The sequence below is a fragment of the Taudactylus pleione genome, unplaced genomic scaffold (genome assembly GCF_031769625.1).
Source record: "Taudactylus pleione unplaced genomic scaffold, aTauple2 ptg000026l, whole genome shotgun sequence".
NCBI classification, from domain to species: domain Eukaryota; kingdom Metazoa; phylum Chordata; class Amphibia; order Anura; family Myobatrachidae; genus Taudactylus; species Taudactylus pleione.
The window spans coordinates 5,281,766-5,306,001 of NW_028284428.1; the positions used below are offsets into that span (position 1 = coordinate 5,281,766).

Below are 24,236 nucleotides of genomic sequence, written 5' to 3' on the forward strand. Positions count from 1 at the left end.
CAAAGCAGTCTTATATACTGTGCTCTCTGCTTCTAACAACACATATTGGTTTATGCCTCAAATACACTCACTTCATCCATATTTTTTCTGCATACCATATTAAGGCATGTACATCACATTAAGGATATTCATCACATTTACAACAGTGAACAATTAAGTAGTATTTTATTACCTAGCATGATGAATGGGATTCCCAGGAAAGTAGAATTGTATTTTCCTCCAGTCAGATTGATGATCCCAGCAGCAGTTAGAGTAGAAAGGGTGATAGTCACCAATCCAAGTAGACCGAGCCAAGGTTTACTCCGAACACAGTCCTGCATGGAGCAGCACAAAATGGCCAGTGAAACAACTAAGATAAGACTTGTAATCAGGTAACGTTCCGCAACCCTGCTGGTTTTCTGAAAATCCTCTCCTAGAGATGAAGACGTGAAAGGATACAATTTGACCTCTTTATTTAATCTTTGAAAGCTTTCTACAGTCTCGCAGAAAATAGATTCCCACTTTTCAGCCACCAGTTCATTGAGTGTGTTTATTGCCTGCAGATAATACGTGAGCTGAATGGCCTCTGCAGACTTAACTCGATCTTTGCTGTGCACAGTGACACCTCCCAACTGGTGCCCATTGTACACTTCTCTGCCGTCTTTTAATTGTGTGATGGGATAGGTGATGACAAAATTTGTTCGATTTAGGGATCGAGCTGCCTTCAGTTCTTCCAAAATATGGACTATATCATCCACTATGCAGGTCTTATCATTGCTCAACATGCAAATGTGAGCAAATGTGTAATTGAACCCCGGTTGATGAACTTGAATCCTTTTCACTGCAGAGTGCAACTATAAAAGAAAGAAGAGAAGATAACCCAAATAAAATATTCATTTGTAACATTATGCTTACTGCTTTGCTGTTTTAGAAATCTCATGGCAACTCAAGCAAATAATGAGAATTTAAACAATTGTTACCTGATTGAAAAATGATCTAGCAACAATGCATTCTTCCTCTCTCAATAATTAACACAAAAATATTTATGCAGGGTCTGTTATAAACATCTAGCATACAAATGCAGGCCAAGAGGATTGATAGTGAAGCGATCAACCCAGTTAATGATACAGCATGCAAAATGTCAGATTGCTTAGAGACAGCTTAATCTACATTATTCTAGTAATGCAGTTTAGGAAATGGTTGTAGAAATAGCATTCTCAGATAGCCTGATTTCTCATGTTGGGATAACTCTGGCTACTGCTGTACATGTAGTTGTCATAAAGTTATGCATTTTATTTTACTCTTTTATTATCATGGATCCATGCTACAATTGCACCTCATTGCCACAGTTATTTTTCGCTTTTAGTCAGTTTCACCAGGAATAACTTTTAAAATATATTGTACTGTACAGTACCCAAGCAAATTTGATATTGCTTTTTTGGGGGATAGATAGTGTATATCTTTTTATAAGTAAATATCTAACTTATGGGACAAAAAGGTAAACAAATATAAAAAAGTGATGTTTATTGTGGTTCTATTAGCTACATTATGTAAATTAATTCAACTGACAAAATATATACATATTCTGTGGCTTCAGAACAAATAGCAATAATAGTAGCGCTCCTTGGGTTCTTTAGCTGCTTCCGTGCTTTCTATTTATCAATAGGAAGTAAATAATAAAGTATGTGGGAAGCGCTTATGAATTAATAAAATAATGTGCAACTGTAGGATGTGTATAAATATTGTATATATATTGTTAGCTATGTTTATAAGATAATGTAACTATGGGGTGTATGTAGTACTGTATAAATGGTGTTAGCTGTGTATAAGTGATAATGTAACTGAAAACCATTAATAAAAGAAAACCAAATAAACTGAAAATAACCGTACAACTGAAAAAATAATAATAGAAAAAATAAAATAACTGAAAAAACAAATGAAATAAAATCAAAGAATAAAAGTTGGCAAGTGCAATATATAATGTTTAAGCTCTTTTGTCCGGGTAATTTGTGTGCCCGCTGCTGTGATTCAATGTTACGGGTGACTCTCCCTATCTTACCCTAAAACTTGCTCAGACGTGGAGTCCCTTCAGTCTCGATCTTGCCTCCGGCGTTCTTTCTGGCTGTGTAGCTCTATAAGGAAAGAGCCATTGGCGGGTGCATGGTGAAGGCTTCAACGCGTTTCATCTACGTAGCAGACTTTGTCAAGGAAGCCAGAGTGTCAGTAGCTGTTTCAATTAATACCTTGGGGTCTGTTGGAGCCTTCACCATACATCCGCCGCTGGCTCTTTCCTTATAGAGCTACACAGCCAGAAAGAATGCCGGAGGAAAGATCGAGACTGGAGTAAGCCACTACCCTTGCACAGAAGACGGGACACAGCGTGAGTGTCCATTCACTGCAGAGCGCCGGCAAAGCAATTACCAGTGCCGAAGGGAAGTCCAGGTGAAGGGACTCCACATCTGAACAAGTTTTAGGGTAAGATAGGGAGAGTCACCCGTAGCATTGCATCACAGCAGCTGGCACCCAAATTACCCGGACAAAAGAGCTTAAACATTATATATTGCACTTGCCAACTTTTATTCTTTGATTTTATTTCATTTGTTTTTTCAGTTATTTTATTTTTTCTATTATTATTTTTTCAGTTGTACAGTTATTTTCAGTTTATTGGTTTTCCTTTATTAGTGGTTTTCAGTTATATTATCACTTATACACAGCTTACACCATTTATACAGTACTACATACACCCTATAGTTACATTATCACATAAGCATAGCTCACGATATATATACAATATTTATACACATCCTACAGTTACACATTATTTTATTACTTCATAAGCGCTTCCCACATATTCTGTGGCTTGTCACATTTTTAAGGTACCAAATGTATGTGCTTTAGTGAATGTGTGGTGTATATTTTAGGCCATATTAAAAATCATATGCATGCGTAAATATACAACATGTATATGTATAGCATATGTTAATATGCAAAACCATAGCCTTGAATGTCATAAACTGTACACCATTGATATGTGGTGAGGTAAATGGCTGGGGAGGCACTGGCTAGTATAAGAGTCACATTTACAGATACATATGTGAACCAGAGGGTTCGTGTGGGCATTATACAAAGGTGCGGCAGTATACAGTGCTGGAAATTTGGTGTGTTTTGATCAGGGATGTGCGGAAAAGGTAGACAGGGGAGGCAGTGCCTCAACTGCCATACACTAGTTACTCCAGAGTTTTGACTATAAAAATGATTTAAATAATACAAAGAAGATATTTATAATATTTTCTTTAAATTTTACTTTTAATCTTTATAGACAAAGCTCTGGAGTATACCTAAGTATGGCAGTAAAGGCTCTGCCTCACCTGACCGAACATCATTGATATACACATACTTGTCGACTCTACCACAATGGCCAGGAGGCTCCCGAAAATCATGTAGCACCCACAAGAGGGCAAGTCTCCTGGACTGTCTGTCACTCCTCCACACCCACCCCCACTTTCTCCCGCATCCTTCACCACTTCCCTCCGAAACCCCCATTTACCATTTGAAAGTGGGTAGTCCAGATGGAGCCAACGATGCGATTCGCGCTGAATCGTATCATAGTAGCCCAGCTCCCTGCTATACAATGCCGGAAATTTCAGCATTGTACAGCAGGGGCGGGGCAGTGATAATGCTATTGCACTGCCAAGCCTCTGCACCACCCACCATTGCTGCCGCCACGCCCCCTGCAGAACCAACCTAGTTACCCCCTTCCAGAGGGGGCAGCCAGAAAGTTGGCATGTATGCATATACAGCATGATGTATAAACTTGTTCTAGCACTTTGTGTGCTATGAGTCAATTAGGATCAGATAATCTCTTTAAGGCAGAAACATGGGAGATTATATAACTGATGATTCCAACTTGTCACTAGAAAGCATTGCAACTCATTGGTATAGCAACCTCTCATAAAATGCTCTTTTATGTGTCTCAATAGTGATCAGGTATTCAAGAAGACCTACGATCACTATTACATACTGGGCCTTTCAGGTTTCAAATGGGCCCAGGTAATGGGTGGCATGTCCAAACCTGGGAAGTGTGTACAAAACCCCTCCCCAAAATATTGTAAAAAAAATCAGTATGTCCAGTTCTGCTTCTCAGCACAGGGACACACTCCAGATGGGTGGGCACGATCAGTGCGTTCGCCTCCACCTGGAACACTTTTTCTCTGCTCAGTACCTCTGGCCACTGTATAGCAGCACAGCAGCAGCAGAACATTGGGCCTCCTGCTGCATTATCTATCTGAACTGCATTGTCCAATGCAGCATCGGATACTCTGCGGACCATCGGCCAGCTAAAGTGACCCCTGCCAGCCGGCCATTGCAGCTGCGAGGAAGAGGAAAGGAAATCTCTGTCAGCCGATGGAGATCCTGGCCTCTTTCTCTCCCCCCCAACAGCGGCAACACGCCTCCATTTCAGGAAACGGTGGCCATCACCGCCCCCTCCTTGCCCCCAAACAGCAGCAGACTGTCAGTTACCGGACAGTCTGCTGCCAGTTTATGTGCGGGCTCGCAGACCCGTTCTGCACATGCGCAGAATGGGTCTGGTGCCAGCGCAGATTCCCGATCATAAGGAATCTGCGTTCGTGCTGAATTAGAACAAGACATCAAAAGATCAAATAAATACTCCCTTACTTGCCATGGGTATGGTAGAGCAGTTAATCCATTAAAGAGTAGCTGTAAAGAAGAAATCACTCTCCAAAGATAAAAAAATAGTTACTTTTAGAAAATATATAAATTCACAGTGCTCACAATGAATACACTAATAGTTATCAAAGACCATACAAAATAAAATAAATGTATATACAGTATGTAAAGTATAAAGACCAGTAGAATAAAAAGAAGAATTATTCATCACATTTAAATATTAAAATATACGTAATAGCCACAGATCTATTATGATTGTCCATAGACAATCCAAATATTAGAACCAACAAATTGCTCAGTCATGTGTTAATTTTCCATTTGAATACACTTGTTACTGGAAACATGTAGTGGAACTTAACGCCTTAAGCGTGTTTATAAATAAGCAACCAATCTTTAGTGTAGCCCATTAAAATAAATGTGTGCATTAAAGACTCAAGCACATCATCTATGAGATTACCAGACCACTGTATGCCGATAGTTCTCTTTAGCAAAACTCCTAAAGAAGCAGGGGAGTTAAACAGTTTAATTTAATGAACAAGGTTGGAACTGCTCATTCAATAACTGCAATATACAGTGACGTGCGGTGAGGTAAATTGCTGGGGAGGCACTGGCTAGTACCAGAGCCAGATTTACAGATACATATATGAACCCGAAGGTTCATGTGGTCATTATACAAAGGAGCAGCAGTATATACTGTATAGTGCTGGAAATTTGGTGTGATTTAATCAGGGATGTATGGAAAAGGTATACAAGGGAGGCAGTGCCTCATCTGCCATATACTTTTTACTCCAGAGTTTTGACTATAAAAGTGATTAGAATTATAGTTATACTAAGATATTTATAATATTTCTTACAATTTTTCTTATAATTTTTATAGTCAAAACTCTGGAGTATACCTAAGTATGACAGTAAAGGCTCTGCCTTACCTCACCGCACATCACTGACATATACGGTTTGGTTATGGGTTGATACCACCTTAATTCTACCACTGCCAAAAAGGTTCTTTAAAGAAATCAGAACAAAATTAATGTTAGCAAATCCTACAGACATCAGAAGCAGGCTAATCCTAGCAAGGGAGGATAAAGGGATATAAAGCAACAGGCAATGCCATCTAAATACAGAAATAAAAAAAAATTCTAACAGGACCAATTTGATTTGAGAGTGTGACAATAGTTCAATCCTAAAATAATAATACAGTAAATCTACAGAGGGCATGCTATTCAGGGCCATAACAGGGATTACTTGTGCCCTGTGCTGCCCCCGCCCATTTGCGCATGACATCATGAAGTCCTGCAACCGGAAGTGCAGCAGGGCTGACTGCAACCGGAAGTGCAGCAGAAAGATCTTAAAGATGCTTCGGTAAACTGTACTCACAGCAGGGTGTCTGTCTGTAGCATCCAAAAGATGCTATAGGCGGCACTGCCGCAGCGATACTGGCTGCAGGGTCCAGTTCCAGGCATCCTGCTAGCCAGAAGCAAGAACCATGGGACAGGGACGGTGCCGCCAAAGAGCCCTGCACTCTGTGCAGCAGCACCAGTCACAAACCCCTAGTTACAGCCCTGACACTAGCTGCATGTTTGCAGAAAAAAAAGTGACAATGCCAGTCACAAGATCACCCAACCATCATCTTTTTATTTGGAAAAAAAATGTATATATATGTATATAAATAAAAAATAAGGTGGACTGTGTTCCACTTCCTCTGGCCACCTCCTCTGTCTGAAAATATAAAAAGTAGGTGGTAATCATATGTTTACCTAATTGCACCCGGTATGAGTATCACCTAAGAGGTTGGGTATGGGATACCGGTGGGCGGGATCCCGACAGTCAGAATCCTGATGCCGACATCCCATCAGGGTTAGGATACCGACACCTGTTGGTCAGTATCCTGACCCTCCCTCTCTCTCTAACCCTAACCTGGTCACTATCCTTACCCTCCCTCTCTCCCTACCCCTAACCCTATCTCCCTGCTGCTTAAACCTAACCCTCCCCCCCAGTGCCTAAACCTAACCCTCCCCCTTAGTGCCTAACCCTAACCCTCCCGCAGTGCCTAACCCTAACCCCAGTACTTACCATCGGGATGCAGGTGGTTGGGATCCCAGTGCCAGGATTCTGACAGTTGTTGGGATTCCGGCGCCGGCATTCTAAGTGCTGTCATCCCATCTATCGAGATTATAACTACATCCCCACCTAAGACAGCAAATATTTTTTAATGTAGGTTGTAAGTTCATTTAACAATAGGCCAGCCACAATGTTGCCTTTATATTTTTATCCAGTTACTGTAGCACTAAACCCATATTGTACTGTTACTAATATTTAGAGATGTACAACATAATGAAACCTGCCAGAAGGACACCAAAATAATAAAACTTATAGACAATTACACTATACTAAAAATAAACTATTATTCTACTATAGAACTATGTCTGGAGGTTTCAAACATCTAAATGACTAGGGTAGCATGCCATTATCTATAGCTTATACATCACAAGTGCCAATTAACCCTCCTCCAACAGCATTTTTCTACTAATAATTGCATACTACAAAAGCTACTTTTTCTTATTAAATACCATATCTCATCTTAGATCTTTGAAGTAGCAATTGCATAAACCAATTAATTTCTGAGGTTATGTGCTTTTATTTCCAAGAAATCGCTTCCAGGAATTTGCTGCCTAATACAGATTTAGAAAACAATGGCAACAGTTAAAAAGTAAAGAACAATTTAGTACGGGGCTTGCAACATAATAGAAATGTGCATATATTTCCTGGGTAATAGGCAGATCCTATTAAATCTTGAAAGATTCTTCATCATGTTAATCTGCTGTTATCATGACTTGTTCTGTACATCATCAATTCATCTAATGATGAAATATTTTTACTCTAATGCTAGACGCAAATCAATTTCTAACTAATGCATCCCACGCTCACATATTCCTTACATGAGAATAGCAAAGAGTATAACACAAAAGTATGTGCCAAAGGCCAATCATTTTATATAAAATAAAACGCTATCAAATCGCATACAAAAAAATCATTAAGGAGAATGTTGTTTATTTTGTTTTTATAATGTCCTAACAGTTTATAGGAACCCAGTACACCCCTTGTTTCTGACTTTAAAATACAAAACCAAAAATAATACAGGGGAAGACATTAACAAATTCCATCTGAGGCAGGACAGAACCAGCCCCTTCCGTAATTTCTCCGTTGCATTTTTCACATTGGTGCCAATGGTATCCCTTCCTCTCAAAGAGCAGCGCTTGAGCTGAGAACATACTCTAAAGCCACTGATGAGCAGTTAGGGGAGATAGAGCCTCATCTGTCATATTCCAATGAAGATAGCAGATTTTTCCAGCAATCTGTGTTATACATAACTTTTTTGTAGTATTCTAATCATTTTCAGGGCTGTATTACTCATAAGGCTGACTAGGCCGAAGCCTAGGGGCCCTGCATAGAGAAACAAGGCACGCTTGTAGTCAGATGAATTTCTTTTTGAGACAATGGGGAGGGGGGAGGTTCTGCAGATGCACAGAATGGGGCCTGTGCAAACCCCCATTTCGGTCTCACCAAACAGCCCCTCTCAGCCAGGTCCCGGGCCACTCAGACGTGCCAAGCGCCTATTTTCTTTCAAATAATGTGTCTTATTGGGATGCAGTCGGGAAGCCGATGGACGGAATCCTGACCATTGGCTTACCGACTGTCTGATCCCGGCAAGGGTTAAATGACAGGTGTCATGTCATTTTCCCTATGCCGGGAGCCCGACAGCCGGCTTACTGATCGAAGGTAAGCTAGGCATGGACAGCCGCAGGGGGGGGTTAGGTTTAGGGTTCCCGGGGGGAACTTAGGGTTTGGCACCCCCCCGGGAGGTTAGGTTTAGGCTAGGGGAAGGGAGGGTTAGGGTTAGGCACTCCCTCAGGGGACTTAGGTTTAGGCGGTGGGGAAGGGTGGGTTAGGTTTAGGCACTTAGAGGGGGGATTAGGGTTAGGCACTTGGGGGGTGGGAGGTTAGGGTTAGGCACCCCTAAGGGAGGGTTAAGGTTAGGAGGTAGAATAGGTTAGAACATACTTACCTTGAACAATCGGGATTTTCACCCCTGCCGGGCTCACACTGTCAGGATGCAGTAGGCGGTAAATCATACTGAATCCGTCTTATTCGCACAAATAAAACAACTGGAAACAACAAAACTACTTTGCTAAATTGCACTGATCAATTTAGTGTGTGGCATTTACTGTATACATCTGTGTCTGAATGAGTCTGAATCTATATAAGAAGTAAGAAATATTAGTATAAGAAGTGTGTAAGAAGTTCTATGATGCAGCGGGTTGGCTTTTTCTCATGCGAAGTTCCATTGTGCTTCATCTGCGACTTATACATGTTTAGAACCAATTCCTGTGCAGTTAAAGTCATAGTTAGTCCAGTGTCTCTAGTACACTTTGAGTGGTGTTTTACTGCATCTGTAAAGCAAATAAGATGCAAAATTTAAAGAAAAAGATATTACACTACACCTCTCGGAGTGGCACAGTGGCGGCGGATGTCTCACGACATACGGCATATTGAGGCTAGGTGTACGGGGACACATCTTTATAGTAGCATGTAGAAATGCAGTCCAAGCATACACAAAAAAGTATATGCAGATTTGGATTGTGGCCACGGCAAAGATATGCTAGCCATAATCATCATCAACTGCCTGGAATGTCGTTACTGTGTAAACTAAATGGATAAGAGTGCATTCCTCCTTCCCTCCAAATGAGTATTTAGCATCAGCACATTGACCATTTACCATTGATCTTTGTGCAGTACCTTGAAACTATGTTTCTTCCACAAGGTGGTGAGCTAGAAGTGGATATGTTCAAAAATTCTCTCTCTATCTTTCTTCCCCTTTGCATAATAAAACATATTCCATCTTCACAACTGATAACAAAGAGAGTTGTTAGCTACCCCACCTTATGTGATAATTGACAGCAAGACATGATCTAAAGATTCTTCACAAGAGGTTGACAGTTATCAAAGGGAAGATGTATCAAATTTTCTAAAGAGAACAAGAGGAGATGTTTCCCGTAGCAACCAATCAGCTTCAAGCTATAATTATATAGACTGTACCTGATAAATGAGAGCTAGAAGCTGATTGGGTGCTTTAATATTGTCAACTTCTCCACTTGTCCACCTTACTAGGCTTGATACATCTACCCCAATTCCTGGAAAGTATATGCTCAATCTCTGTAGCAAAAATATGTTCGATAAGTAAATACATAAAAAATATGTTTTAAAAACATGGCATTAATTAGGACAAAACGACACTCTCAAATGTTCATTATATACACATATAAGAGACAACTTGGGTAGGACTGATGACAAACCACAAACTAGACATGGTATGAACAATTTAGATGTTTTAACTGTTTGCAATGTACTTTCATGACTTCAGATGTTACATTCTGTATGTTATGTTATGTAGATTAAAACAAGAGTCTCTTGTCAATCTACCTTCAGTGATTTGTCTACCAGCTGAAATAGCTGTATGGGTAACACAATTTAAACACTCTATAAAGATATGCCAGTAAAAGGCAGGCAAAATTGTGAAATCCTCATAGCACCATTGGCTAAATATTTTCTACTAATACCAGTCAATATTTCAAGTCAGAGGTGTTGTTGATTCATTTTGAGAATTGGAGGTGACAGAAAAAGCTTACTTTTAAAGAAGGAATGCTTTGGATCAAAAGTTGGATATACTACCCCACATGAAAGAAGCTGGAGGTGAAATAAGGTTGTTACCTCTAGCAAGTAATGGGTTGTCTGGATGCGCTATTGGGTTGCCTGGGTGTATAATTTAGCACTTGGTTACTCATGTATCTTATGTGTATTAATTTACCACGAGTACCCCTTGGTATCCTCGTACTAACCTTACTGCTATCTGCTAACTATAAATTGTCCCATACTGCATATAGTACATTTATCTTGTTTATCTAAAGTAATACATGTTTTTTTTAGTTCCAAAAATACATACTAAGTGGCAGTTGTACTAAGCTATAAAAAGTGATAAATTGGATGGTGATAACTACTTGCCAACCAACTCCTGTTATTTTCCAACACAGCCTGTAACATGAAGGAGCTGCTTGTCTGGTAGTTTATCACTCCGCCTACCCCATGTGTGTCACTCCTGTTTGTCTGCCCCTCCCTTAAAGAATGTAAGCTCTTTTAAGCAGGGCCTTCTACCCTCTTGTGCTTCTCCCTACTATAATTTAATTTATCTCTTACTCCCCACTAGAGCAACTAACACTCGGCTGCTTATGTGGGCGTAAAGGTCGCTAATATAGCAATGTTTATTATACATGTCCATGTCCTGCTTTGTATTGTATGTCACTGGTTACTTAGTTGTTTATGTAATTGGTAAGGTGCTGCGGAACACTTGTGGCACCATATAAATACTGTAAATAATAATAATAATAATAATAATAACTAACTGGTAACTCATTCAGAGATATTTACATTACTCTTTTCTCCCACTCTATATTTTACCTTCACCTCTCCTGAAATAAATTATGAAAACCCAAAAACGCACATTGGAACATAACCACAGTGGTTTCCGTTTCTTTTTCATAGACTCAATGAGAGCCTGAATTATACCCAATCAGCACTTTCAGACCACAGAGGATTCTGGTACATTTGTTTGAGGATCTAAGTGCAATTGTTATTTATATTATTGTACTGTATATGGTTAGTGGTGATTAGTGGCGGCTCCAGAGGTGAGGCTGCAGAGCATCCAAAATTCAAGCAGAAGAGCTATCCCAACTGCTGACCAAACATCACTGGTCGGGACTCACTGGCAGCTGGTGTGGTTCCCCTATTTGAATTTTGGACTGCACTGCAGCCCCACCTCTGGAGCTACCATGTTGCTCTGCAGGTGGGGATGATTTAAAATTGGCAGTGAAGTTTAGATTTGGAAGGGGCATATCTTAAATTTTAGTGTATTTGTTTACAACCTGCAGATGTACCTAGTATCTTCCCTGCATGAAGAAAAAATGTTTTGAACCTATTCCATTGTAACATGGTTTGTCAAGGTGCAAAGTTACTTTTTATGGGGTAGCTCCCAGGGAGAGTTCAGGGAGAAATCGTACACATTGTGGGATTGCAAGCCCATCGCTAAGTGTGTAGGCACCATCTTTTTTTTTTTCTGGTTGTACTCTGTGGTGTACAGTTACAGCACTTTATATGTGGTTACATTTTACATTTTTATAGATACAGTAGTTCCAGAAATATGAATTCAGTGAAATAATTGGAAAGTAATAAAATAAGTATCTGCACAATATAATTTTTTTATCAACTTTAGTACTGGCATTTTTTTCTGAGTATCTGTACCAATGGTTTTTATTATTTTTGTTGATTTTTTTACATTTTCGTTTGCAAGTTGGAACAGTGAGGAAAATAGCAAATACAACACAAACAGTGAAATAAATGAAAACAAAAAAACAAATGTTATGGTAGACCCCTAAGGGGAAAAGGGTGTATTTGGGCGGGTCATCAGAGAGCACTTATAGATTAGATGGCTGTGGAAAAGTCTTGTAAGGATCCCAAAAGTAGATAGTGACATTGGAAAGGTAGGTGGGAGAGGTGGTCATAAGAGATGAAGTGAGATGCAGATGAAATGTAGGTGAGAGATGGAGCTAAGAGGTCACGAGGGAGAGTATTTTGAGCTGAGATTTAAAATGTACAGATTGTGCTGTTATTCTGTAGGTAGGGCTTCTAGCTGATCCACTCTTACATAAAGAACTGCAATAGGTGCCTGATTTAGAGTAGACCAATATCATGCTGCCTACATGTACACATACATTTCTAAATATAATACTGCAGCTTAATATATTTGAATTGCATGTATCATAAATTATCTGCAACTCAATACACAGTTTAAATATGTGCACACTTAGCCACATATCAGAATGTGGCCAGTTTAAAGATGACAGTCATCATCATAAACTTGATAATTACTACTATATTATAATTGTTACTATTATTAACTTTTATGTATACAGCGTCACAAGGTGTTTACAGTGCCATAATGTGACAATAACACAATTACATAGATATTTAAGTAATTAAATATTACAAGAAAATAATAAATAAAAATATGTATAACCATAAAATAAGTAAATACCAGTACCATAAATTGGTCTGTTTTACTTTAAACTAGTAGGATAATGAGCTAAGGTAATAGTGTAGTGTCCAAAAATAATTAGTTATTGTTATGAAGGTAATTTTTTTCATCTGTTCTGAAGTAATGCAACTGGAACATAAAATAGACATAAAAACAAAAATGAGAATTACTGGCAGAGTCATGAATTAATGAATCTATATAACCTCCAAGGGTCAATTTTCAAGCAGCCAATTACTGTATACCTAAGTCTCTCTGATTGACCAATCACAATTCCTTTATTTATACTTGCTATGGTTATCACAAGGATTTGAGGAATCCCTCTTTTTATTTTAATTGTTTATTGTAATTGAACTACAATTTGTAGGTTGTTTTACTATTAGCTAATTCCAGTAAACCTTGGCTGTTATTCCACAAGCTCCAGCATGCACTGGCTACCGTAGTCATACTGGCAGTTGTAATCAGTGGATGATTTTGAGAGGGCCTGCTGGGATTTGTAATTACACAAAAAATGTTAATACATATTTTATCATCAACCACCCAACAGGTGCAGAGTACTAGTCAACACTGCTTGCCTTGTAAGAAGGAATAATTGTTTTTGTTATATTTTTTTAGTATTACAAGTCCAGGCTATAGCAATTGGGGATGTAGTTTATATCTCAGCTGTCGGGATGCTAGCACTCAGACTACCTGCGCTGGAATCTAGACACCAGTCAGAAACCTGGTGCCAGCATCCCAACCGCTGGCATCCCGACATTAAGTATTGGGGTTAAGGGGAGGGTTAAGCACTAGGGTCAGGGTTAGGCTGTGGGGAGGAGGTTAGGTTTAGGCTGCGGGGGGGTTAGGCTGCTAGAAGGGAGACTTAGGAGTAGGGCGTCAGTATCCTAACCCTGACGGGATGCCAGCATCGGGATTCTGACTGCCAGTATCCTGACAATTGTGTTGGTTAGTTATTTAAGTGGTGACATACATATATTTCTTTTACTAATTAATTTACAGAAGGATCTGTTATAATAAACATGTTCTGATGGTCATCAACATATATCTTTACATCAGATCTTTGGTAGCAGAAACAAATTCACAGTAAAGCAAATTTGCAACCTTCAGTTGGACTTGATTTAAAAAAGAGCTCACTCCAAAAAAAGCAGAAGACTTAGAGCACTGACACCTCCATCTCCCATTTTTGTTTAAATCAATTACTGTATTTAAACAAAGAAATGCTTTAACAGGGATCCAATTACTGAACCAAAACCACTGGATTTTAATTTTAGGAAACACTGTTTTTTTACCCTTTTCAAATTAGATGCATGTGGGGTTTACCCCTCATTTAATTTTCATAATAATATAACTGAGAGATGTGTAACTTTAACTTTACTGAGTTTGCTATACAATATAATTGAATGCACATACATCATAAAATCTAAGCTGTTATGTGTAACTAATTAAGCTGCTTACAATGTATCAGTAATAAACTAAGCAATTACATTAAATGGAAAATTGTTGATTAATTTGTTAAAAAGTAGCTTGATTTAGGTAGTACAATGGCATTTCAAACTTCAAAGAGATAACAGTAAGTTAAATATTATTTCTGAATGTATTTAGAATACAATATATTAATTTGAAGCTGAAATGTAATTAGTTTATTGTGTCTTTGGATATCCATTTTGGGAACAGAATTGCACATTAGTATTAGTTTTGTCTTTTGAGTATGTGTAATTTATTTTAATATTTATATATTAATTCCTTTATTTTCTGTTTCTTACATCATTATTTATTTTTCATTCATTATATTTTATAGGTATGATATTATTATGCCCATTTTTATTACTTAAATATATTACATTATTCTTTTCCAATGTCATTACTAATACAATTTAACTTTTTTCATTGGTAATAGAATGACAGAATGGTATAGTATACTATTTCATTATAGTTCACTGTATACTTTTCATAATTATTATTAGAATATTTATTGTGTACTTCTAATTTATTATAACAACTATCTTCAGTTTAATTATTTAATTATATTTCAATATTTTTTTATATTATTATCATTTATCTATTAAGTTTCATTGCTATTAAATTCTTCTGTTTACTCAGGCCATTAGCTCTGAGAATCCTTTTTGTAGCACATACTGCTTTTTTTGTACTAGGAAAACACATAGTTGAGCCCCAAAACTGTATCTCAATAGGTACCAAAGGTATAGCTGTACAAAATGTTAATTAGATTCCAGACACACCATGCTGCCATGTAACATTCTATGAAACTTTAAAGAAACACACCGCATTGCGTGCCCTTTTTCCACCACCAGATGTCCTACTGAAGCAAATGATCATGATGTCAATTGAAATGAAAGGGAATACTTTCAAATATCCATAACAAGTGACAATGCTAGATACCTGGACTGGTTCTCACTAAAATAGGGAAATTGCTGTAGAGTCTAGAGAGGTGCGTTGGTAATACTCTAACAGGGAAACCTGCAGCACAATGGCCTCTTGTCATAATGTGAACTAAACAGATCCTGGTCAGCAAGGACAATTACTTCTTTAAGAGATTACTAGCCTCAGACTGAAAAAACAGGGCTTATTTTAATACCCCTGGGCTGTAGGTGCACAAATAATGGTTAAAAAAAATCAAGATTTTAGAGTGGTAAATGAACATGGGGTCTCTAAGACCCTTCATTATACAAATATTGTATAAATAAGCAAATAAAATACTGACATGGGTGTTAAATATTTTTATGTTCTAATAAAAGACTCCCAAATATTCCTTTGTTATCCACTTTATTCTAAAACTTAATTTTTTATTTTATTGTAATCCAATAGAAAATAATAAAAAATGCAAACTGCTTGCTGTGAGCACACACCATAAAATAGTTCATTAAATTGAACTAGCAAAGGTTTTGCTGCTTAAACAGAAAAAAAGAGGCTTTCCAAAATACCAGCCAATCATAAGCAAGAAAAATTCCTTGTAATTGGCTTAGTGGTAAAGGTTTGCCTGGGTTAATTCAGTTGACTGCCATTGGGAGGAAAGTGGCCATAGATAACAGTTTGCATTGTTTAATATTTTTCTATGATATTTCAAAATGGATTGCAACAATAACAAAAAATAAAATATCTAATAAAGTGGTTGACAAGTGCAGTTTCCGTTAGTCTTTTATTACAATATAAAAAAATAACAATAGTGTCAGTACCAATTTATAGTATATTAATATAATATACTATAATATAATATCTCTCTCTCCCTCTCTGATAGTACCTCCTTACACTACATTTCTTGGAATGACAGGAATATCTGATATATCTAATGCTACATGAACCGTACAACTTTTGAAAAGCTAAAATTTGACCAGAAATGGTAACTGGTATTTTCCAGAAATGTACAATAGACACACCCACTCACAGACCAGGCTGGATTGGGAAGTCACTTTTGTAAATAAAAACAAATAATGAAAAATATGAGGGGAGGCAATTTACAGATGTGTCCTCATACATCTAGCCTCAATATGCCAGGTGGTGGGAGACATCTGAAAATGCATCTTAGTCACAATGTGATGCAACTTGGATGTACCAAGAGACTGTGCGGATTAATTTGATATGCAACACTTCTATATCTGTGTGCAACTGAGTCTGTATACGATGCACAATGGAACTTGTGGAAAAAAATCTGCATCTACTGCATTATAGCACTTCATGTACAGATTCAGAGATTCGGTTGCACACAGTTTTAAGTGTTGCAGCTCAAATTTATCAACAGTCTGATGGTGCATCCTAGACAATTCACATTGTATAACTGCAGCAAAGATGTATGAGGACACCTCGTAAGTGCCTAAACCTAACCCCCCTTTCCGCACCCTAAACCTAAGTCTCCCGGGGGGTGCCTAACCCTAACCTCCCCCCATAGTGCTTAAACCTAACTCCCCCATCCCCGGCTACATATATACTTACCCCCGGCATTGGACGATTGGTCTGGCGTCCTGTCGAGGACCCGGCATCTTGATTGACATAGGCGTGGCATTTCAATGCCTATGTTAGATCCCTTGCCGGGATTACGCTGTTGGTATTGAGACCGGCGGCATACCATTGTGCCCTATCTCTCCCATACAAGCACAAACACACACATGGTATTACCCTGTGTTGAAGGAGGGGAGAGTCCCTTAGTATTTATTGTCTGGTGATCAGCCAGCAATAACTGAAACAGTACACAAAAATACAAAATTCTAATTTTCTGCAGATGGGGGATTTAAAGCCCATATCTTTCCCATCTTTTATCTAATAAAAGAGTGGTCCCTCATTAATGTGGTAGGATGTCCAGTTTATAAAATGGAAAGCCATTTTGGGTTACCATATTCTTCGTACAAATGAGCATTTAAATAGAGACAGTGAAAATGTAAAAATAAACATGTTCATAAGTGCAAATTATTTTGCCAAAACCTACACAGAGAATCCTGCTTTTTACTATTTTGGAAAGGTGAATTATATTGGTGAAACAATAACAACAAAGTATTTCTTTATGGTATTTATAAGACAAAAAAATTAATATTTGCCTTTGCATCCCTTTTTTGAAATTGCAATAAAAAAACACTTCTTTGGCCACCTGGGTTCAATTTCTTTTTTATATTTGTTATAATGAGTAAAATGACTAATGGTACTTTCTAAAAATACAAAATTTTCTAAATAAAACAAGGTATAATTTGTGTGGGTATCACATAAAATAAATTAGTGATATTGATGTTGGAATATGATAAGTGCAAATATCGTGAATTTGCCTCAGCAGTGAAGGGTTAAGCTGGAGAAAAATTATACTCAACATTTTAACATTTTAAATATTTTATTTGAGAACACATAAAAGAGGCACTCATGTGAAGTATACCTGTATATGAAAAAATACCTCAAAGCATGCTAGGGGGTATATTTACTAAAATGTGGGTTTTAGAAATGGAGATGTTGCCCATAGCAACCAATCAAATTCTACTTATAATTTATCTAGCACTTTCTAAAAGATAATAACTAGAATCTTATTGGTTGCTACGGGCAACATATCCATTTCTAAAAACCCGCACTTTAGTAAATATACTCCTATGAGTGCATATGTATCAAGTAAACAAATAGAAGTACAGTGGCTTAACTCTGTAAAGAAAAATAAGTTGCTTTGGATTTAGTAAAACTAGTCTTCAGTCTGCCCAGATCCCTTCTCAGCAAACCACCATACAAAGTTATTGCAGCAGTAGTGTGCAAACATCAGAGAGAAACAGTAATAGTGTAAAGTTAGTTTTTTACCATTCAGCAACAAATTTAATAACGTACATAAACTGTACATAATGTACATATACCTCTTTTCCACCAAAATCATGGGTCCAGCCCGGGCCATCGAACAAGGGTTACAAGCCATGTCACAATGGTTTGAACCCAGTTTACGCTGCAGGCTGGACCCGGAATATACCCAGGGCTTACATCTGCCGGTGCTTGGGGATTACATCATCTCCAAGCACCAGGAAATGCTGCTCTCTCTATGCTGTGAACAGGACCTGGGTCTGATGACCCGGGATACTTGTTTCCACTGAGCCTTAGTCGGGTCTTACCAATGTAAAACCCTGCTCGAAGGAAGGAATGCCGGGTCAGTTGACCAGGGATTTTTTCCTAGGAGCCTGTAAAAGGGGTATTATCTGTACAGATGGTTACAGAATGTAGTCACCCTCTTTATCCTCCAGGAAACATTTCTCCAGTATCACCAGTTATCTGAATCTGCAGTTCAGTGGAAAGGCAGCAGGTATATTAACCATCATGAGCATACACACTGCAGAACTCCTTTACTGCACATTTTGTCAGTATGGACTTTGTCTGGCAAATGGAGTACGTTGTATAATAACAGTATTTATATACATGGCAGTAAAATTGATACATTGTGAAACAGAATCATAGTGAAAGATGTGGAGGATGAAAAGTTGTGTATGAAAAATGTTAGTAAAGACACAGTAAATAACTATTAAACATTTTGTGCACTAGTGAGTGATGTGATTCACTGTGTGCACAGGAAATAAGTTTAGTAGACACAGAGGTCTACAGGTCTGAGACAGGCATATGAAATGTGAATATTTTTTCTTATTAATATAAGAGCCTTATTTTATTACAAACATGACCATATTTTGTGATCGCATGCAGCACCTTCTATGCCTCTGCCTGATTGACAGGCCGAGGCATTTAAGGGGCGGTGCGAAGATGGGGGTCAGCCTGCGTTCACGGAAACAGGGGCGTGTCCACCCCATTTTTCGGGTGTGGCAAGGCCAGAGGCTGCATCCACGAACACAGATTCCTGGTCTCACAAGCAAGCCAGCCTGAGTAAGCTGAGGCTTGCTCAGCTGGCTGGTTGCCCGACATCACGATCGGTGGTCACGATGGTTATCCCAGCCTGTGACCTCAGTCACAGTCCTGGGATAACAAATGCAGCAGGGGGAATCATACCGGGAGTGTCATACAGGGGGTGTCATACAGGGGGTGTCATACACCTCCTGCTGCATTTGCATATTTACAAGGACGGAACTGCAAAGCTGCTTGCGTGCAGCTATGCAATTTCATCCCAAGCTGAATCGCCCATCCTGTCAGATATCAATTGTATTATTTGATAGCCATACTTTCTAGCTATAATAGCAGGGTGGACAAAGGATCTAAAACCTGGAAGGGTTAGTTATGTGAGGAGGAGGATTTTATTGGGAATAGGGATGTGGTGACAATCCTGTCCTGCTTGAAATAACTATAAGAGATACTAGAACAAATGATCATCTTCTCCTAATATACCTAATTTTCTACTCAAAAGTTCTATTTTCTTTCCCCTCATTACTAAATATATTTTTATATAGACTTAATAAAAGTTTTTCTTTACCAGCTATATAACAAATGCCACATTAGCAAAAAACTCCTCACTACCCTATATGTTGGCTTTCACTTTTGTTTGAGATCCCGCTCCCTGTTGTGCAGATTCGGCTGGGTGAACAGATTCGCCCTTAATTGAATTCCCCCCTAAATGTTTCATACTCATGTGAAAGTTGAGTTGATGGAGAGATAGATGATCACTCCATTGTGTAGTGATTATGGCCTGATTTAGAATTGATTTTTGTAATCAGAGTGCAGCCATAGACCAATTCAAAAGAAAGAATCCTTGTTGAGTAGTGCTTTTGCTCCTCACTAAGATTTTAGTACTGTTGATAATACAACATAAATATACATAAAACATAAATTGTAGGGCAATTCCATCACATATGAATTACTACTACATCATTTCAGCTTCAACATGATTTTGGAACTCTGAGATACAAGTTTGGACATATATACCACAGAACTTCGTAATTTGTCTCTTGTGTAAAGGTCCTGTGCATGTAAAAACCTTGCCCCATTGAATTCACTTCTGCATATCATAGCTCTCTCCCATGCATTTTTAAAGTGTGGGAAAGAGCTATACTACTGGGCAAAAGTTTTAAAACACCACCAATTTTACAGTTTTTATTGAAATGTATGCAATCAAGTCCAGTGAATAACCTGAAATAGGAAGCTGTAGAGATAAGCGGTAAACTGCTAGAGTTTCAAAAGTTTAGTTTAACTGAAATCGATAATTAATGTCAATATCATATTTATAGAAGAGTTTTTTTCAGGGAAGAAGTAATGGGTGAAGAACTTGCAGTTGTTCTTCAGAAATGAAAAAGAGACTTGTCTGTGCTATGAAGCACGGCTAGAGGAATACTGAAGACTGGTAGGCCTTATGGACTGATGATTCAAGATTTTAAATCTTTGGTTCCTCATTTAGGTATGTGGATTCTGAAAAAAAATTAAAACTAGTGTATATGTGTGTAAGTACATGTTGTAGGGAATATAGATTGTAAGCACCACTGGTGCAGGGACTGATGTGAATGAGAAAATATGCTCTGTAAAGTGCTGTGGTACATGTATGTGTGCTATATAAATAAATGTTGATAAATAAATCATGCAGGGATTTTTGTGCCATCGAGTAGGTGAAAGAATGGTTTCTCAGTGTGTGGGGTTTATTTACTAAGCTGCTGCTTCCTGGCATCTTAAAGCCACAAATTCTAATTGGAAAACACCCTTAGTAAATAAACTCCTTTGACACCAACTGTCAAACATGGAGAAGGAAACATGATGGTCTAGGGCTCTTTTGTTGGATCCTGAGTAGGAGGCTTGCACAGAGTGACGGTGCCCTGAACCAAAAGGGCTACCACAGCATTTTGCTGCTCCATGCAATACTATCTGGTCTACGCCACAACATACCTCCAGGCTAAGACAGAACTTTCTTTAATGAAACAAGACTGTAAGCTTCAATTCCGGGAATGGCCAGCACAGTCTCCAGATTTAAAGTGCGGGCCGCACTGGTGACACCATCTGAGAGGGTCCACACAACAAAAGCAGAGCTTTTCTGCTATTTTGGTGTCACGACTTTGGATGGTGTCACCGGGCAGCACTGCACCAGCAGTGGTGAATGATGCAAGCATTATCCACACCCCCGTGTCCAGAAATGCTGGAAGCTTCCCAGCAGCTCCCAGAGTGCTGGTCAAGCCCCCCAGCCTGACGAAGATGGGGACATGACACGGGGTCAAGCCACCAAAATGGCACAAGACTGGGCATGGTCTAACGGGCACAAAGTCACACCCCCTTTTCTGTGTCCGCATTTTCGGCAACACATTGTGGGAACTTCTGCAGCAGTGTTGAGAATATTGAACATTTGATTTCCATTGTAGAAAGAATGCCATGATTGTGTTCAATTTAATGAACATTGTCTAGATTACATTTTGTTAATCAAAATAATACGATGATTTATTTTTTATCTTCAATTGTTTATTTGTTCAATGCTTTGATTTCAGAGTACACTGAGACATTCAATTTCAATAAAACTGGAAAATAAGGGTGTTCTAAAACTTTTCATAAGTAATGTATACATTTTAAATAATTAAAAATAGTAAAACATTGAGATGGTGTGGGAAGATCTCTAGGGAGCCAAACTGAATTTTGGAAATGTGAGCAAGAATCATGTCTTTTATTATAATCCTTGCTGGCTAACTATAATTATTATTGATGTTGTTGTTGATTTGTAACTAACCTGTCATGTCTCAGTTATATACCAAAAATGATTTCTGCATTCTGCTGTACAGTGCTTGAAATTAATGAAGAACATCTGAGTCTTTTGGCTGTGTTAGTTGTTGTGATGACATCGGTTTATTTGTTTCCTGTCATTGAGAATAATATCCATGTACTTACTCTTTTCAGGGGTCCAGGCCATTAAAGTAATTCACTGACTTGAGATCTGTCACTTGTCAAGATTCAGAGGCCCAATCGATGGTAGCGTTCAGCCTTAACTTGGAACATATCTTAACAAGGTACTATGAAAAAATTACATGCTGCGGCATTTAATTGACATACTGCAACATTTGGGAGAGCGAAGCGGGGACGTGGTTGGTTACCATTCCTGGGAACCAGGATGTGTTGCCCCCATTTTCTGGGATGGAAGAGGCCTGGCCTCTTACTTGACCAGCACCCGGGCAGGGTGTGGGAAGCTTCAGCTCCAGTAGCATGACCAAAGGACCAAATATCGTGACCATCGGTGATCTCAGCCTGTGGCATCGATCGCAGTGCTGTTATTGGTATCGCAAATGCAGCAAGGAGGTGTCTGACACCTCCTTCTACATTTGCATGAGAGATGGATGGATTCGCACAGCCGCTTGTGTGGGGCTATGCAAATCTGTCCATCTCTTAATCAGGCCCTAATACTTAAAGGGGGAATTGTGAGGTTGTTATTGGATTGGAGGAAAGATTGGAGGAGAGGCGAAGGTCATTGACAGAACAGAGTGGACAAGAAGAGAAGCATTTTTGAGAAGTTGGAGATGTAGGACAAGAAGGCAATAATTAGGGCATTATTGGTGAGGGTAATCAGCTTGAGTGATATTTTGGAAGGAAAGGGAAGCTGATGGAGGACTTTGCAGGGGAACAACATTTAGAACAGATAATGTGAGACAGGCCATCCAGGGAGGAATGGATTGCAATAACCATTGAAGGAACATGGACAATTGTCTTGGTACTATAATATCTGGGGAGAGGAAAGGGCAAATCTTAACAATGTTGTAAACTTAGGCCCTCATTCAGAGCCACTCGCAAACAGCAGTACGCTCGTTGCGTTCCGATGTTGACTAACCGCACATGCGTCGGTGTTACACTGCGCATGTGCGTACGGCAGATTGCGAGCTTTTTTTCTCTCGTTCCTAAAATAGCGTACAGGAAGTGACATGTCAAATGTGATTGACAGAACAGGGCGTTTTTGGGTGTTGACGGGGGTGGAGATGGAAAAACGCAGGCGTGGCGAGGCGTTTTTGGGGCGTACATACATTAGCAGATGCGAACGTCAAATGTGTTCGGACCGTCACATACGTCACTGGAACATCCTCTTTCCCTTCAAAATGCTCGCACAGTTTAGGGTCTGGATTACTCGACCACATTGGCGATGGCCTTCTCCTCCGTCCCGGGACTCCATGATGTTGCAGCGATTAATCGCGGGTGGTCACAAAAACAATTAGTGTTGTATTGAAAACCGGCTTGGTATGTGTTTGGAAAGCAGTTTATTGGGATAGCACAAAACCGTACGCAGGTGGAAATCATACCTGCTAATGTCAGGATTACACAATCAATTGGCGTACATTTTTTGTGGGTTTTTTTTACCTCAATTTGCTGTTTCTGGCCTATTGTGACAATAATGTCATCATGTTTTAATTAGCTCCCCTTTTTTTTTTTAATGTGGAATTTGCATCGTTATGTGAATTTTTAAACGTTCCTTCAAGAGGCCTTTTTTTTATACAAATGAAATGGTTTTTTGTGTCCTTTTTTGCCTTTATGGCCAGGATTAAATGTAACCCATTTGTACAATAATGTCACAATACAATGTCAGATTTTTTTCATAAATTTATTGTTTAAACACAAACCAATTGGCATAATATATATTTTTTTTTTTTATGCCAAAGATACTTTTTCTCAAAAATAAATAATCAATAACTGATAACATAAACGTACAAAAATAACTTAAAAACATTTCACAAGAAAGGAGAGGGAAGTTTTGACCAGAAAGGAATATGAGCCAAGCACAGAAGGAGTGTGGGAAAAGTCGCCATTGCTGTCACCGTTTTTTCGCCCGTTTGGATGGGGGAGGGTGGGTGCCAGACCGGGTCCGGGATGCCATCGGGCTGGCCTGTCCAGAGGCAGATGTTGTGGCCTCTGGACTAGGCACAGGGCTAGGCACATTTGGAGGATTGGCTGATGTTGTGCCAGAGGTGGAGGATCCTGATGTTCCGGCAGGAAGGGAGGTCGGCTCCACCATGTGCTGGCGAACGAGCTGCTCCAGGGCATCGGCGATGCGGATGTTGGCCCTGGTATTTTCCGC

At 39.0% G+C, this 24,236-nt stretch overlaps 1 protein-coding gene across 3 annotated transcripts in view; it reads right to left on the bottom strand.

Annotated features, from left to right (window-relative positions):
* The window catches only part of PTCHD1 (patched domain containing 1), a 289,736-nt gene that overhangs the window by 165,326 nt on the left and 100,174 nt on the right, over positions 1-24,236 (bottom strand). For all 3 annotated transcript variants that reach the window (XM_088451593.1, XM_088451592.1, XM_088451594.1), the window contains one exon: positions 173-833. In XM_088451593.1, the coding sequence (XP_088307719.1) occupies positions 173-833 (661 nt within the window). The remainder of the gene's footprint in view (positions 1-172; positions 834-24,236) is intronic.